This window comes from Paramisgurnus dabryanus, chromosome 2 (assembly GCF_030506205.2).
Source record: "Paramisgurnus dabryanus chromosome 2, PD_genome_1.1, whole genome shotgun sequence".
In the NCBI taxonomy this organism is placed as follows: Eukaryota; Metazoa; Chordata; class Actinopteri; order Cypriniformes; family Cobitidae; genus Paramisgurnus; species Paramisgurnus dabryanus.
This window is the reverse complement of record NC_133338.1, coordinates 36,217,825-36,235,115: the sequence shown is the minus strand read 5'-3', so window position 1 is coordinate 36,235,115 and position 17,291 is coordinate 36,217,825. Positions and strand designations below refer to the sequence as shown.

At 36.7% G+C, this 17,291-nt stretch overlaps 1 protein-coding gene across 1 annotated transcript in view; it reads left to right on the top strand.

Moving 5' to 3' along the window:
* The first annotated feature begins 2,493 nt into the window (after window positions 1-2,493).
* Window positions 2,494-17,291, top strand: part of prkdc (protein kinase, DNA-activated, catalytic subunit) — a 40,827-nt gene continuing 26,029 nt past the window's right edge. Inside the window, exons 1-40 of the mRNA XM_065289344.2 lie at window positions 2,494-2,775; window positions 3,381-3,457; window positions 3,543-3,647; window positions 3,746-3,820; window positions 3,903-4,011; window positions 4,106-4,218; window positions 4,303-4,402; window positions 4,487-4,542; window positions 4,643-4,673; window positions 4,963-5,120; window positions 5,242-5,388; window positions 5,558-5,722; window positions 6,630-6,798; window positions 6,882-6,931; window positions 7,039-7,173; window positions 7,316-7,465; window positions 7,771-7,883; window positions 7,982-8,141; window positions 8,218-8,295; window positions 9,552-9,671; window positions 9,790-9,949; window positions 10,121-10,227; window positions 10,368-10,458; window positions 10,662-10,825; window positions 10,917-11,069; window positions 11,359-11,466; window positions 11,553-11,779; window positions 11,859-11,953; window positions 12,032-12,131; window positions 12,245-12,378; window positions 14,070-14,300; window positions 14,496-14,725; window positions 14,809-15,017; window positions 15,106-15,238; window positions 15,377-15,535; window positions 15,647-15,850; window positions 15,979-16,167; window positions 16,248-16,352; window positions 16,458-16,625; window positions 16,821-16,948. Coding sequence (XP_065145416.1) covers window positions 2,613-2,775; window positions 3,381-3,457; window positions 3,543-3,647; window positions 3,746-3,820; window positions 3,903-4,011; window positions 4,106-4,218; window positions 4,303-4,402; window positions 4,487-4,542; window positions 4,643-4,673; window positions 4,963-5,120; window positions 5,242-5,388; window positions 5,558-5,722; window positions 6,630-6,798; window positions 6,882-6,931; window positions 7,039-7,173; window positions 7,316-7,465; window positions 7,771-7,883; window positions 7,982-8,141; window positions 8,218-8,295; window positions 9,552-9,671; window positions 9,790-9,949; window positions 10,121-10,227; window positions 10,368-10,458; window positions 10,662-10,825; window positions 10,917-11,069; window positions 11,359-11,466; window positions 11,553-11,779; window positions 11,859-11,953; window positions 12,032-12,131; window positions 12,245-12,378; window positions 14,070-14,300; window positions 14,496-14,725; window positions 14,809-15,017; window positions 15,106-15,238; window positions 15,377-15,535; window positions 15,647-15,850; window positions 15,979-16,167; window positions 16,248-16,352; window positions 16,458-16,625; window positions 16,821-16,948 — 5,369 coding nt within the window. The 5' untranslated portion in view covers window positions 2,494-2,612. The remainder of the gene's footprint in view (window positions 2,776-3,380; window positions 3,458-3,542; window positions 3,648-3,745; window positions 3,821-3,902; window positions 4,012-4,105; window positions 4,219-4,302; window positions 4,403-4,486; window positions 4,543-4,642; window positions 4,674-4,962; window positions 5,121-5,241; window positions 5,389-5,557; window positions 5,723-6,629; window positions 6,799-6,881; window positions 6,932-7,038; window positions 7,174-7,315; window positions 7,466-7,770; window positions 7,884-7,981; window positions 8,142-8,217; window positions 8,296-9,551; window positions 9,672-9,789; window positions 9,950-10,120; window positions 10,228-10,367; window positions 10,459-10,661; window positions 10,826-10,916; window positions 11,070-11,358; window positions 11,467-11,552; window positions 11,780-11,858; window positions 11,954-12,031; window positions 12,132-12,244; window positions 12,379-14,069; window positions 14,301-14,495; window positions 14,726-14,808; window positions 15,018-15,105; window positions 15,239-15,376; window positions 15,536-15,646; window positions 15,851-15,978; window positions 16,168-16,247; window positions 16,353-16,457; window positions 16,626-16,820; window positions 16,949-17,291) is intronic.

The following is a 17,291-nucleotide window of genomic DNA, read 5'->3' as shown; positions in this document are numbered from 1 at the left end:
TGTTGTAATTTTCAATCCACTAGATTATTAAATTGTTTTTTAACTTCGATACTTACGTACATTAAAAAATGTAGTACTTTCTTATTAATACTCAAGTAAAACTTTTAAAGACTTGTGAGAAAGTAATTAAGTAGCCTACTTTTAATGTAATATTAAATGAAACTTGTAGTGTAGTGAAACATATGATATTATGCTTTAGAATGTAGTAAAAAAACACTTTGATAAAGAACATACACTTGAAAAATGTACTTGATTAAAGTCAAAATACTTGAACTCCAGCTTTGGATTTTCATTTTTTAATGACTAGCTACTAGTGGACTTTTCTGGATCTGGTGATAACATAGCAATAATGGAGAAGCCAGTCCACATGAAACAACAAACATTTTTGCAGGTAATAACAATTAAATATTTTCCAGAGGTGTAAAGTAAGTATTTTTACTCATTACTCAAGTATCTGTACTTTTTTTGCAAACTTTTACTTTGATGCATAATGTTGTACTTTTCAATCCACTAGAATAGATTAATAAGTTGTTTTTTAACTTCGATACTTAAGTACATTAAAATTGTTGTACTTTCTTATTAATACTCAAGTAAAACTTTTAAAAACTTATGAAAAATTAAGTAGCCTACGTTTAATCTAATATTAAACGAAACCTGTAGTGGAGTGAATCATATGATATTATGCTTTAGAATGTAGTAAAAAAAAACACTTTGATAAAGAACATACACTTGAAAAATGTACTTGATTAAAGTCAAAATACTTGAACTCCAGCTTTGGATTTTCTTTTTTTAATGACTAGCCATCAATGGACTTTTCTGGATCTGGTGATGACACAGCAATAAGGGAGAAGCCAGTCCACATGATACAACAAAGATTTTTGCAGGTAATAACAATTATCTATTTTCCAGAGGTGTAAAGTAGTAAAGTATTTTTACTCATTACTCAAATATCTGTACATTTTTTGCAACCTTTAACTCTGATGCATAATGTTGTACTTTTCAATCCACTAGATTTATAAGTAGTTTTTACTTCGATACTTAAGTACATTAAAATTGTTGTACTTTCTTATTAATACTCAAGTAAAACCTTTAAAGACTTGTGAAAAAGTAATTAAGGATTAATAATGTAATATTAAATGAAACATATTCATAAGAATGTAGTAAAAATCAATGAAAAACACTCTGAAAAAGTACAAACACTTGAAAAATGTACTTGATTAAAGTCAAAATACTTGAGTACTTTATACCTATGCTATTTTCAAATAACATTTATGTTGCCAGATAGGCTACTTGGCAATCTTACTCAACCTTTCCCGAAGATAGTTGATAAATAAATAATTTTTTGCATTTTTTTCTTAGAAGTTTGCACTGAAGAAGAACTATGATGATTAGAAGATACTTTGAAGAATATTAACCTTAAGATACCACAAAAGAGATTAATTTGACTTGATTGTCAATGTAATGCAGCAGTTGTGTATCAATGGCAAAAATTACAAATGTAATATATTTCTGGTCAAATGTTTAAAGCATATGGTACCTTAAACATACACAAACACACATATCCTGGTTATAGTTTCAGGTTTTGTTTACAAATGTGGATATTGTGATCAAAGGGAATCAACATGTATGGAAGAAAACATGTAATAAATAATATCATCATATTTGTGATCAAAGGGAATCAACATGTATGGAAGGAAACATGTAATAAATAATATCATCATCATATATATATATATATATATATATATATATATATATATATATATATATATATATATATATATATATATATATATATATATATATATATATATATATATATATATATATATATATATATATATATATATATATATATATAATTTCAACAGCCCTCATACTTGCACAAATACAAATAACATTTTGAAATAAAAATAAAATTTAACTAAAAATAAATAAATAAAGATAAAAGGGAAATAAGATTTTGCCCTCTGTTAGTTTCTGTAATAAAAGTCCTGCAAATTTGCACATGTAAGATACTGCATATTTTAGACTGCAAAGCAAAATAGTTAACTTTAGGGGTATTCTTCTTTATTTCCTCTTTTTTTAACGGAAACACTTACTTATTTTTTAGTAATATAAGGCATTTGAGAATTTTTTGTAAAAATTAAGTATTACTGTATTAATAATAATTTATATATGTAAGATTATGGAACTAACTGGCGGTGCAATGATGTCATACGCCGATCAGTCTGCGCAGCTAAGCGTGAAGCCAAACAAAGGCTAGTTCGACTTCATGTGGGGCCGCAAGAACCGACATACGGATGACATCAAAATACCGCGAGAGCACTTTGAGAAATCACACGAGTCTGCTATCGAATCGATCTCGCGGTAATGTGATGTCATCCGCCCGTCGTTTCTTGCGGCGCCGCATTAATGTAAAGCATCGCGTGTACAACGGCGACATCTGGCGTTTGTCACGTGCATTTTTCTACAGAGTGACGCGATCAAGCAGGAAGTGAGAATACGCTCACATGTATTTGTGTTGCTCTGTTTTGGCGCCCACTTACAAGTTCACTTTCGTTGAGTGTAAACATTCATCGTTTCTGATGTAAGCAAAAGTGAAGCAAAGTATGTCTTCCGACACTGCCACTGTAGGGGGGATTCAGGGGTATCTGCTGAAGCTTCATTCGTTTCTGTCAGACACAGAGACGAGGAATGCAGCACTCATCTGCCATGATATTATTGGAGACTTGGGGCAGGAGTGTATGATCACTAAGAATGAGAACCAACTGGGTAAGAAACTTTATGTGATGTGTTCATATCAAAATCTTACCCCCTTTTGGTGCTATATATTACCTTTATCAAACGTATGCATGTATTTGGTTGTTACCAAACTTAGTAGGTCATCACTTGCAGAAGAATGACAATGGGATTGTTACATTTTGGTATTTGGTAGACGCTTTTAAAGCGACCTTGTGCCCCAATTCGATTACTATCAGTACTAAATGGTAGTCAGAATTAGTATCTCCCAGCTCTGTTAATGCACTCACGTGTCCATACTTTCCCATAACAAACACTGTACATATATTTAGGGCATAGTAGGGGAATTGGGATGCAGGCCTAGAATGCATCAGTTTGTGTATTTCCTAGGATCAAACCTATGTGCTTTGCACTGCTAGCGCAAGGCTCTATCAACTGAGCTACCATCTTCTATGTACAGGAAAACATTCATTGATATGGCCTTGGATGGATGCTCACAAAAATGGCAAATACCATTTAAGTGGAAATTGACAAACTTGTTTAACATATGGTTATTGAAAAATAATGAATGCATGTAAACTCATCATTGTGTGATATTTTAATGTACTTCCATTTACCAACACTGTACAAACTGTCAGTCTTCCAGACATCTTTGCTTTTTGCAAAGGAGGAGGGATTGCTTAGCTTCCTCCGGAAGTCCCTTTCTGAAGAAACGGTAGGAGATGTTTACGTCAATTTTAACAATGATCAGAAAGATTTACCACATGAAATATTTATAAAGCTATTGATGATGTCTATAGCTGCGTGATGCGAGAGTGGACATTCTGAATTTTCTGGGAGCATTTCTACAGAGAATGTCAGGCATTGTCCGAGGATGGGAAAAGAACTATGCTGTTGACCTTAAGGTACCCTAAAAATTAGCGTAGTTCTTGTTGAAAGTTGCCTGATTTGGCAACTTTATTTTTGGCACATACACAAGTAATTTTTTTCCCCCTCTCATTAGGACACTTGTCTTGTCGTCTACACAAAGGACAAAGCTGCAAAATGCAGAAGCCCTGCTTTAGATTTGCTGATTAAAGTGAGTCCTTTACCTGAATATTGTACTTTACACATTACCTCAGTGATAATCATTTGATTTTCTTTTTTTTAAATATCTTTAGATACTGTATCTTACTAAAGACTGCAGCATAGCACAGGATTTCAGAGTTGGTGATATGTTCAATAAGTTTTATGGAGAGTTAAGTCAGAAGAATAAGATACCAGACACAGGCAAGTTCTGTTACTGTTTTCATGTTTTAAAACCTTTAATTGTGGTGTCCTATATGCATTATTAAAACATTTAATTGTATTTTGCTCCTGTTAGTGCTGGGTTACATTTATGAACTTCTTGGAGTGTTGGGTGAAGTGCACCCCAGTGAGATGGTCAACAATTCAGACAAACTCTACAAAGCCTACCTGGGAGAACTGAAAGGACAGGTAAAGGTGTCCTTTCTACATATGGACATGTACTCCTGTACTCTTGTACAAAACTGTAAACTATGTGAAATGTATGTTTTTCAGATGACTTCTACTACAAAGGAGCCAAAACTTCCTATTGTTGCTGGATGTCTGAAAGGAATTACAGCTCTGATGGTGAACTTCACCAAATCTATGGAGGAAGGTGTGTGAATGTTTGTGTGTGTGTGAACTTAATATATTCAAGTTATTATTATAATAATAATGCCATTTATTTTGTTTTAAACAGACCCAGTTATGTCAAAAGAAATCTTTGATTATGCACTGAAGGCTATCTGTCCACAGGTTGGATTAAATAAGTGCATTGATCTACAGTTTAAATACTTACATTTTTACGCTTTCATTCATCCTGTTAAGCTCTCTTCTTTTTCACATATATCTCTAGACTGATTTGAAACGATATGCAGTCATCTTTGGTAAGTAGCATTTAAAAAAATAAATAGTTCATATGCAAAAAAAGCTAAACGCCACATCTGTCAAGAATTAGATAATGATGTAATCAAATGCTGTATACACACACTTTATATTCATCAAATACTTTCGCATCAAGTCTGCTTCATCCCGCCCTCAGGCCATTCAGAAATACTGGTTTTATGGCAGAATCAATGGAAGGTCTTATAAAAAATTGCATCTGTGCTCTTTATATGTATATATTTTTTCTTCATTGACTTTTAACTAATTCCCTATCTTTTTACTTTTTGACAGCTGGTCTCAAACTGTTTGCAAAGCATTCAAACCAGTTCGGCAGCTGTCTCATGGATCATTACATGTCTATCTTTGAGGTTATGTCCAAACTTTGTGGACATATCAATGCAGAATTAAAAAAAAGTAGTTATATAGCTCTGGAGTCTTTCCTAAAACAGGTATTCTATTCTATTTTCTTTCGATTATTTGATCATATCTTTTTTTTACTTGTTCAAAGATGTTACTTGAACTTGATTTTAATGACACCCTATCAAACTCTTAACTCTTATTGTTGCAAAGGTTGCCAATCTTGTGGCAGAGAACATTGAGTTGCACAAAAGCAAGTTGAAGTTCTTCATGCAGAAGTTCTGTGCTATCATCAGGACCATGGAGTCCAGTAATAAAGAACTCTCCATTGCTATCAGAGGATATGGGCTTTTTGCTGCGGTTTGTATCTTCCTCATTAACATACCAAAATATTAATCTAATATAAGCAAGGGCAAAGCATTTAGCTTGTTTCAGTATCTCTTGTACCAAATTATTACCAACTTTGCAGTATATTCATATTTATTCATATCAGTATAAAATGAATGAAGATTTTGTGATTGTTTTCTAGCCGTGTAAGGTGGTGTGCCCTCAGGATGTAGAGCTCATGTATACAGAGCTGATCCAGCGTTGCAAGCAGATGTATCTGACCGAGTCAGACCGGGATGATGACAATGTCTACCAGCTGCCAAGTTTCCTGGACTCCATTGCTAGCGTTCTGATTCACCTTGATCGGGTATGATACATCTGCTTTACTATGAGCTGTGAATTAAATTGTGTTGGGTTAGTAGTTCAATGTTTTGATGCTAATAGTTTTAGGGGCGGTTTCCCGGACAGGGTTTAGATTAATCCAGGACTAGGCCTTAGTTTTATTAGGACATTTAAGTAGTTTTTACAAACAAATGTTACAAAAACAATTCTGATGTGCATCTTGAGGCAAAACAATGGCATTGATGTTAAGATATGTCAGTGCAATGTGTTTTTAAATTAATACAGCTCAAACATGCATTTTAGTCTTAAACTAGAAAAAGCCCTGTCCCGGAAACCAGCCCTTAGAGTTATACTGTATGTGCTTAGGATTTGTAGTTGGTTTGTTTTAAAGCTCCCGTTCTTTCTTTGTTTTTGAAGCTTTGATTGTTGATTGTTTGTAGTGGGCAGTATAACATGTGTTCATGTTTCATGTGTAAAAAAACACGGTATTTTTCACACAATTTACTTATCTGTATAGCGCTGTTTTCACTGTCCTCAAAACAGGCTGATGTCTTCCTTGTTCTATGAAGTCCCTCCTTCAGAAATAAGTAACGAGTACTAATTGTGTAGTTTGTTTAGTGTGTTGTGATTCGATAGCAGCTTAGCTTAGCAGAGCTGTATATTCCTGTGGGCGGAGTTTAGTCAACGAACTGTTTTACTGACGTCATTAAAGCAGGAAGTAGAGGGCTGTAGTCCAAACCGGCCGTTCGCTGTAGGCTTTGAAAGAGGAATTCTGTTAAAGAAAATATAACGCCTGGCAGTGAACTTTGAGCTTTATCATTTTACAGGTATTATTTATGCTATTATAGCAACATTACACACTAACTAGGGTTTAAAAATGGGATCAGGATGAACGTGACCTTTAAACTAACTTTTTTTATGCATGTTTGCAGATCCCTGAAGTTTATACACCTGTGCTGGAACGCCTCCTTGTGGTTCAGATGGACAGCTTCCCTCAGTACAGTACAAGAATGCAGTTCACCACCTCTCGTTCCATAATCAAGGTGTTTGTTGCTATGGCGGTCCGAGGTCCGGTTCTCTGGAGTTTCACCAGTTCTGTGGGTAAGACTGAACTGGACGCCTCCTCGTCTGTTGTCAATTTAAAGTTGTACTAGTTGTCACACTTTCCAATTTTTCCAAAACAGTTCACCAAGGCCTGATCAGAGTGTGCTCTAAGCCAGTTCTTCAGTCAGAAGTAAGTGTTTATGGTATAAATGCAAATGCTTTACTATCCTGTTTATTACAGAATTATATGAAAATGTCTTTTTAGTTATATGCTTACCCATATGTTTATTCAAATAGGAACAGAGCTTTTCTTCTGGTGATTCTCAAACTGAGGAGAATTCCACCTTGGTTCGCTCTGGGAAATGGAAAGTTCCTTCTTCTAAGGACTACCTTGAACTCTTCAAGGGCCTTCTAGACTGTGAGAACCTTAAAGTAAGGATATCTTTTACATACTGTACATATTTATAGTCTTTCTACAATAATGGGATAGAGACAGCATTTTTTTTTGTTTATCTTAAGCAATTTGTGTTTTTCTTTAAATAATAAGAATTGGTTTCATTACTGTCTTTATTAGGATACAGGATTCATGGATTTAGCTTCAGCTGCCAAGAACTACAATCTCAGAGACTTAAACCAACACTTATATAATGCTCTGGTTCAGTCAGTAATGAAGATTGTGGAGAAACTTGATCTTTCAGTGCAGAAAGTCAATGCTGGAGATGAGGTACTGTTATGGTGATATACCTCGAATGGAGTGTACATAATGAATAGTCAAAGCCACAGAGCAGAAAGACAATAATACATCTTAAATGTCATTTATTGTAGTTAATAGACAATGTCAGTGAACAGTTGAAAATACTGTATTTGCTACATCCAAAGCTCTTAATTGAAAAAAGTGGCTTTTGCTTTCGAAGTGTGCTTACAGTTTGAAGACACTTTTTATTTTGACACTTTTTATTAAGAAAATGTTTGAACATGCTATAGCAGTTAAGTACAGCCCAATTCAAAGACATATCTTCTTTTTGTCAGGCACAGACTGATGCAGGTGGTGGATTTATGCCTTCATCTGACCCCACAGCAAACTTGATGCCCAACAAACCTAAAGACTTCATTGCCTTTGTCAACTTGGTAGACTTTTGCAGGTGTCATAAATCTTTTCCTTGGCAAACTGTTAGTAAAATATCAGAATTCCAAATGAGCACTTTAAATGAATGTATGCTCCTGTTGTCCTCTTTTATAGTGAATTATTGCCATCAAGAAATCCAGAGTATTTCACCCAGTGGATGCATCCTCTTTGTCATGAGCTCATTCTGCAGTCAATACGCTTTCCACTGGTCAGCGGATTTTATAAGCTCCTTTCCCTTTCCATGGGCATTGCCAAGAAAGCACACTATTTTGAGGTAATACACGGAGACATATTGGATATTTAAGGCGTTTGTGAAGTACATTTAAAGATTCTTTATCTTTTGTTTACAGGGCTTAAAGGAAGGCCATAAAGGTGGCTCCTCAATGGAAAAGGCCTGTTTTTCACTTCTTGCAAAGTTTGGAAAGGAGGTGCCACTTTTCACACTTTTTTTGTTTTTGCCACTCATGTAATTTGATATTTAAAGGTACACCGTGTAACTTTTAAAAGGATCTATTGACAGAAATGCAATTTAATATACATAACTATATTATCAGTGGTGTATAAAGACATTACATAATGAACTGTATTGTTTTTATTACCTTAGAATAGGCTGTTTTTATCTACATACACCGCGGGTCCCCTTACATGCATGTTTCGCCGTCATGTTTCTACAATAGACCTAAACGGACAAACAGTTCGCGTTTCATCCCTGGGTTGTCCCAGATGGCAAAATGTTTGTACTGTGGTGGTTAACTTAGATTTTTATGCGTTTCGAAAGGGGGGGCTGAGCTATAGATAGAGCCGTTGGTTGCAATTCATAATCTCACCGCTAGATGCTGCTAAAAATCTACAGAGTGGACCTTTAAAGGGCTCATTATAGTTGTGGTAGGACCTGCGGTGTAGCCTCAATGCCATAGATGTCGTTTTTCATATATACTTCTGTTTCTTTATCTGCGACAACATGCAATTACACATGCAGACTGCTAGTAGGCAGTATTTACGTGAACAACTCACAGTAGAAGTGCAACAGCCAATAAAGCAGCAGCTTGGCCAGTAAACCCATAGATATGTACAATAAAGAATAGATGTCTTACGGCAGAGTTTCTAATGTCATCACCTGGCGGCCGTCTTGTCTTAGTCAGCTCGTAGCATTGTGTTTTAATGGTGCATGGACTTTTAAATAACCATAACTTGCTCAATTTTCTACCGATTTTCAAGTTGGCCGCCAGGTGCCAACGTCGATCTCCATTGGCCAGCAGCGCTAGCAAGACATCTAGCCTTTATGTTACATATCTATTAGTTAACCTACAAACGAAGAAGCAGCCGCTTGTTGTGTATGATTGACAGTGATGGAGGTAAATATACGACTTTTGTTGCAGTTTGAGTTAAATCATTCCTTAACCTGGCCCATTTTTGTTGTTACCATCATAAGCAGAAATGCCTATAAAGAAATGTTTTCCAGATTTTTTTTACCTGACTGTAGGGATTCTAGTGAACCAATCACAGCACTTGCGGTCCGGTTAGAACGGACGCTTTGTTAAAATTTTGGCGAGGTGCGCATCAGGCTACGCATAAACCTACGTCGTAGAACCTACGCATGACTATAAACTACACTTAACTTTATGAACATTAAATATTTCAATTTTTCTTTGTTATTGATAATGCTGCTTCTTTCTCCTCAAAGGTTTGTGTACGGATGAAACAGTATAAGGATGAGCTGCTAGCTGCTTGTCTGATGTTCATCCTCTCTCTCCATTCTGACATGGTGGCTTTGGATATGAAAGCATATATTTCACCTCTGCAGGTTGTTATCAAAAAGTGTACAGTTACCAGCAGTTACTTTAGATTTGTGTAATCAGACACAAAAATCTAAACATGATATGGTGCTCATTGCACTCTTCTTTGTATCTGTTTGGTTAAAGGCGGCTCTGCGGTTGGGTTTGAGTCATCCTCCACTGGCCACAGCAGCACTGGACGCTTTGGAATCCTGGTCCTCTCACATTCCCACTTCCATCATGCAGCCGTACTACGCCGATATACTGCCACATTTAGACGGCTACCTCAAAACAACCAGTAACTCTGGTCAGTTGATTGTAACCTAATCATATTTATCTTAAATACAATGAAAGATATCAAACCTTGAAGGTATCAAAGAATCAAACATTTATAAATGGGTCAAAATATGAACACTAATTTTAGATATAATCAGCATTTTATATTTATTGGATTATTTTTTTAATCTTCCCGAATTAGAAAAAGATGACAACAAAATGGAAGTTACATTTCTGTCAACGGGCAGTTCAAAAGGATACGGCCAAGTTATGATGAGACTTCTGAAGAAAACAAAACACTTGCCTGTGGTAATTAGTTTGTTTGTTTTTGTCTGTTTAGCTAAATCCAACTGATTCTCAGAAATATAATGCTGTTCGTCAACTTGTATTTAAACCTGGTCATAATAAGGGTTATTAGGTACTTTGAAAGTTACTTTGGTCTCTGTTAGGGCGATGAGTCTCCTATTGCTGCAGTGAGACGCAGGGTGGTGCATTTGCTTGGACGTTTGGGAGGACAGCTTAACAGGAGCCTTGTGACAGGTACATTTATTTCCAATGCAAAATTTGTGTAAGATACATTTTTAGATTGTTTGTTTGTTTTTCTAACTACATTGCTCCATTTGCAAACTTAAATTTATGCTTTTATTTTATTATGTTTTGATCATTTTAGTAGAAAGTGAGAGTACTGTGCAGTGTGCAGGCTTTTTTAAGCTTTATCCTAAGTTATCTTTGTACAATTCCAGCTGTGTCTGCTGAGGACATGATGAAGCGTTTCGTAGCGTGGGACAGTGAAAAGAGGCTGAGTTTTGCTGTGCCTTTCAAAGATATGAAGCCTGTAATCTACCTGGACTCCTTCCTGCCACGTGTCACAGAACTTGCACTGTCCTCCAGTGACAGACAAACTAAAGTAAGCACATTTATTCCATCTGATACAGTATAAAATCATTATTAACATATTGATCACGTGCTAATGTGCGTGTCTCTGTGAATGTGTGTAGGTGGCAGCATGTGAACTTCTGCACAGTCTTGTAATATACATGGTGGGTAAAGGAGCCCAGATGACAGAAGATGACAAGTCTGCTCCTCCCATGTACAACCTACACAGAAGAGTTTTTCCTATTCTTCTACGCCTGGCCTGTGATGTCGACCAGGTATTTTACCTTAACATCTTTTATCTTAACAGCTTGATGTTTTATATATATTATACTGTTTTACACTGTATAACCTCCCAAGACCTGAAGTGTCCACATACGGGTCTTAGGAGGGTAAAGCACTTTCCTATGATATACTATATACTGTTTTTTTTTTTTTTTGAGAAATGTGTAAATGTATTAAAGCTGGAAAATACAAAGAGTTCTTTGTTTTATGATTTGTGCATTTTCTCATATTTTTTCCCATCACAATTTTGCCGTGCATCCATGAACACTTGGCTCTTTTTAGGTGACGAGGCAGCTCTTTGAGCCTCTGGTGATGCAGCTTATACACTGGTTTACTAACAACAGAAAGTTTGAGAGCCAGGACACTGTGGCAGTGCTGGAGGCCATTTTGGTAAGTAAATCTTCTTAAAAGATTGTATTAAGCGAAACAAACTCACGTGAAGTTCAAATGTTACTTCAAATGTTTTTGTTGAACAGGATGGAATGGTGGATCCATTAGACAGCACCCTCAGAGACTTCAGTGGCACCTGTATCCAGGAATTTGTCAAATGGTCAATCAAACAGACTACACCCAAACAGCAGGAAAATAGTCCAGCTAACATGAAATCTCTCTTTAAGCGCATCTACAGCTTGGCTTTGCACCCCAATGTCTTCAAAAGGCTCGGGGCAGCACTTGCCTTCAACAGCATGTACAGGCATTTTAGGTCAGTGTGTGGTGAGCAGAACTCACTTGAATGATAGATTTCATCAATTTGCTTATCCAAACAATGTTTTATTTCTTAGAGAAGAGAACTCTTTGGTGGAGCAATTTGTCTTTGAGGTGCTGGTGGTGTTTGTTGAGAGCCTGGCCCTGGCCCACTTTGATGAGAAGTCCCTGGGTATGAAACTAGACATATTCTCTTCATCAACTTTCCTATCTGTTAAACATGGCTGTCATTGTATTTTTTTCTACACAGGAACTGTTCAACAGTGTTGCAGTGCTCTGGACCACCTAAAGAGAATCATCAAACACAAGGCAGATACCCTCAATAAGAATGCAAAGAGACGTACACCCAGGTACACAGGCATACATCAAAAGATTTGATATAATTTTGAGAACATTCTACAATATTGCAAGGTAGGTTTGTGTCAGTCTTGTGGTAAATTAGTATTTTTGGCTTTTTCCTCAGAGGTTTTCCTGCGAATCAAGCAGTCTGCTTGTCAGATGTAGTCATGTGGTTGCTGACCCAGTGTGGGCGACCACAGACTGAGTGCAGACACAAAAGCATGGAGCTCTTCTATGAGTTTGTTCCTCTTTTGCCAGGTGACCAACAGATGAATGCAAATCAATGATTTAATTGTCAATTACAGATATTTAGTTCTCTTTAAAGGGTACCTTGACTATGAAGACTTGTATGCTTTGATACTTTGTATTTGCCTTCTTATAGAGGGGTTGCAAGTTTACAAACATTGCAGGGTGCGCGCGCATCCAGGGGGCAGAAAGCCCGATTGGTGAGCTGATCTGCTACTGCAACAACCTTAATTATTGAAGCGTTCTTTATTGTTTGTATATAAATAAGACTTGATTTTAGTTGGATCTGTTTTTCTGTCTTTATTTTTGCAGTTTTACTGTGATACATGTATAAATTATAATTTTATAATTATAATGCTAGTAACGTAATAGTCGCATCTACTGGTATGTTAACATCAGGCACCCAGCACTGACTCTGTTGGTACTATTTTCCACGCAACAATTCCTTGGCATTTTGACTTACAGACACCGCTACGAGCATACAACACAATGCACTTCTCTTCTTTCTGCCCCTCGGTTGCGCGCGCAACCAGTTAGTGACGTCGCCGTGCAACCCGTCTATACTAAAATGCAATGATAGAAACACATTAAGGGGCACAGTGTTTATCCTTAAGGTGCATGTTTAAGCTGCCTTAATTTAATAACATCTTGCATCGTTTCAAATCCTAACATATATCAGTGCCATTTTTTTCTTTTCACAATGCACATCAGTAATGTTTATTTGCAAGCTATGTTTGTATAAACAACCTAAATGTCTTAAAATAACTAAATCCTAGTCTTGGATTAATCTAAACCCTGTCTAGGGAAACTGACCCTAAATGTTTTTATTACTTCAAAAAAATCTCAACATGTAATTCTCTAAGTACATTTTAAGCTTTGGAGATCGCCATTATATTCTATAGTGCACTCTGGGTCACTGACATGTAATGTACTACACTATACAGATTTCTTGATGTTATGTTTAGCTTCTGAAAATATAAATCAATTAAAAAAATTTTTTTTATTTATTTATGGGAACTGCATTTTAAGACCATTACAAAGGTTTGTCATATAAAAAAGTGCTCGAAAGTACTTTGAATTTTTGCATGGATGTAGTTCAAGCCGTACCAATTTAACTCATTTCTTGCTAACCATTTTCTGAAAAGTTGCCCACTAACATTTTTTGTGATTTTCACAAAAGTTTCACAAAATGCATTCCAGGAATTTTTTCTTCTAAAAATATATAAACATACAAATATATCAAATGAAAGAACAGACCCTCTGCTTTCAAACAAACAAACAAAACGGGGCAAAAAAACGTTTCATCCAATCTGTATTTTTTTCTCTGCTTACCTGTATAAACTTAAATATGAGTATTTTTCTTTAAAAAGCTTATAATAATTGCAGTTTTGTGAAGGAATTTTGTTAGAGATCAGGTTCAGAACGATTATCAAAACATACACAGAATTTAAAATTAATAAATAACGTTTTGGCTTCGTTTTTTTTATAAATTGGGTAAGTGCGCCATCTAGTGGATAATCGGTATTGCAGATTAACATAAAAATTCATCATAAGTACATTTTTTATGCAAATGTTTTCTCTTCATTGACGAGATAACTCGTCAATGGCGGGAAAAGAGTTTACTGTCACCAAAAACAAGACACAAACCATTTTTCTTCTCTGTACACTTTTTTTATTAAACACTTACTCTTCTCTTTTATTAGGCCATGCATCTCCTGTGGTTTGGCTGGATCAGCAGTTGAAGCAGCATGGATCAGGGTTTCTCATTTCATGCTTGGAAGGAGGTGGTTTACTGTCCCAGCCTACCTTGAGAGAGGTTGAAGCCCCCTTTAGCATCAAAGCCACCTTGCAATGGATGGATCTTCTACTGGCTGCTCTTGACGGCTACAATACCTTCACAAGTATGCGCTGTATTCAGCCCCAAAAGATTCTGGGTGAGTAAATGTACAGCATGGTATTATGCTAAAAGCTGAGATAAACCATTAAATACAATACATTTTATTGTCTTTTTGCATTTTACTGTACCCCTTCCCTTACTTCCTAAACCACTTCCTAAACATTTATGTTTAGTTACCTCATCTTTTTTTAAAAATCATGCTGATGGCATCATTTTATTTCTCCTTATCCAGGTACTGGCGACAAGTCCAGCTTTTTGCCAGCCATTCGTTTTTTCTTAAAAGAGTTGTCCATGCAGGATGTAAAGGCTGCCAGCGCTTGCTTCAGAGCGGGTTATGTAGTTCAGCCACACTTCAGCCCACGAGAGACAGAGCAATACAACTACAGCAAGTGCTCCATCATCGTTCGATTGCTAGAGTTCACCACCATGGTACTGCAGAAATGCCCACAGGACCTCTGGAAGGTAATTGAGGGTTCTCTTACATTTTCCTTTTTTCACATGTGTTCGGAATAAACCAAGACAGACTTCTTTGCTTACTTCCTTAGTTTATGGAGCAGGACATTTTCAACTCCGCTTTCTTCGCACTGGTGGCACTGACAGTGTGTGACCCCTCATCCATTGGGTTCAACATGGCCGATCTTGAGGTCATGAGTCAGCTGCCAGAGGTGTGCCTTCCTCTGCTGAAAGTGTTGGCATCGACACCTTACAGGACAGAACTGGAATGCGGGATTAGGAAGAGAATTACCACACAGGGGTCTGTGTTTTCTTCTGGGTGCAGTATAGGGTTTATGAGTGAGATTTTTCTTTTGTGTGTATGTTGACTATTCTTGTTTTCTTGACAGTGTTGAGAAGTTGTGTGATGTTGATCTATATGAGCCAAACACCACAGAAAGTCATGCTGATATACATCTATTGCTCTCAGCCTGTAAGCAGCTACATCAGTCTGGGCTGCTCAACTCAGTCCTGAACAGTCAGGTACCTCTGGTCTTGTTCATTTTGAGTAATGTACGCATCGAGTACTGACATTAACAATTGTGACAAAAGTGACTTACAGTGCATTCAAGCTATACATTTTATGCATGCAGTAATAAAATAGGATTGTGTCCTCTACAGGATTCTGGTTACGGTCACTCTCTTGGATCCAAACTTCTCACTAGTGTGTATAAAAGCATTGCACCTGGAAGTGAAAGAAAGTCTCTGCCGTCCATGGATGTTGGCAGCAGGAAGTTGGCTGACAGACTTCTGCAGCTGGCCTTCACTTTGGGTGATCAGGCAAGTAGTCTGTACTGTAGTACATTAATGTAATGACACAATGTCTATGTGTCTGTGTGCACCACCTTATACAATTTGTCTTTTTTCTTTTGTGGATCCTGAATAACCCAGAGTGAAGAGATGGTCGGTCTTCTGCTGAACACCATCACGCTCTCCGTTCCTCTCTCCGGCAGTCTGAATCCTCACTTCCTCAGCTTCTCTCATGGGGAATATTTTTACAGTCTCTTCCAGACATCTATCAATGCCGAGTTACTCTGTAGTCTAGATCGCACCGTACCGCTTCTGTTAACAGCAGCCAATCAGAATTCAAGCATGGTGAGGCATCAGGACAACCAGCTGAAGTTAATCATCAGTGAATCGGAATAGATTCTAGGTCATTTCACAGTTAATTTGATAGAAAATACAACATAGATTTCACATTTTACTGTCTGACTGTCTTTTAGGTTAGTGTTTTACTCAACGGCATGTTGGATCATAGTTTTCGTGAGCGCTCTGTCAGAAAATCTCAAGGATCAAGATTGGCTGAGCAGGTGCTGAAAGGGTGGGACTTACTCAGGCCTTGGTGGGAGGGTCCTTCAGCATCACCAAAAAGCAAAACCTCTGTCCTGTCTTTGCTTGCCAAAGTTCTTCAGGTATCACACGCTCAGTGCAGACTTTCTTTTATTTTCTTACCATTGTATGAGCTGCTAATATGGTGTAATTTTTCTTTCAGATTGACTCGTCAGTTTGCTCCAATACTGATCACTCAGCATTTAATACAGTGTTCACCACCTTCACCGCTCTTATCACAGACGTAGCTCTTCCCTTAAATCTAAAGGTAATCTTTTAATTCATTTTTTTATTGTGTTTCTCATAATATGTTACAAAAAGACCAAGTACATGCTAAAAGGCACATGGATTTTTATTTTCTCTTTCTTATTAGAGCCAGGCTCTGGTTATGCTGCCCTTCTTTACTTCATTACCCAGCATGCCACTGGAGGAGCTCAGGAGGGCTCTGGAGGCGCTGGTGGCTGCACATTTCCCTATGCAGTCAGATGAATTCCCTCGCGGCTCACTTCAGTGCAACAACTACATGGACTGCATCCGCAAAGTGAGATGCTTTTGAGGACTTAAAATGATTGACAGTGACTTGGATTTTAATAGCATTGTGTTACTGAACTATAACCCTTTGTTAAAATATTAACACTTTGACCACTGAAATAGATGGATATTCCTTTTAAAATCTGAATGGTTATTTGATTACTTACTAATTTTAATTATTTTAATTTAATTTTAATGTCACCAGTTTTTGGAGGCCCTGCAGCTCTCTCAGAGTCCTGTCTTACTGAAGCTGATGGCAAGAGTTCTGTGCAGGGACAAAAAACATATCATGGAGGATCTCTTTCAGGCCTGCTTCCAAAAAATTGCTCACCAGTAAGTTTAAAAGCCTGTTTGTCTATTTGCAGTTAAATTATGTGTTGCTTAATACAGTGGTTCTCAAACTTTTTCCCCGTGCGGCCCCCCCTAGTGTACGGTGCAATCCTTCGCAGCCCCCCCAAAGAAAATTTATGAGAAAAAACTGTTCTAAAATTTAACATTTTAATTAAACAAAACATATTAAGTTATACAAAGTAGTGCTGTTGGTTAGTAGCCTTATTTCTTTTTAGGTTTAATTACACAGAATTCATGATAAATGAATGTATTTTATAAAATGTCATAAACATGAAATTATTGTTGTACCTAGTTAAAATCATTCTGAATCATCTCTTTATATAAA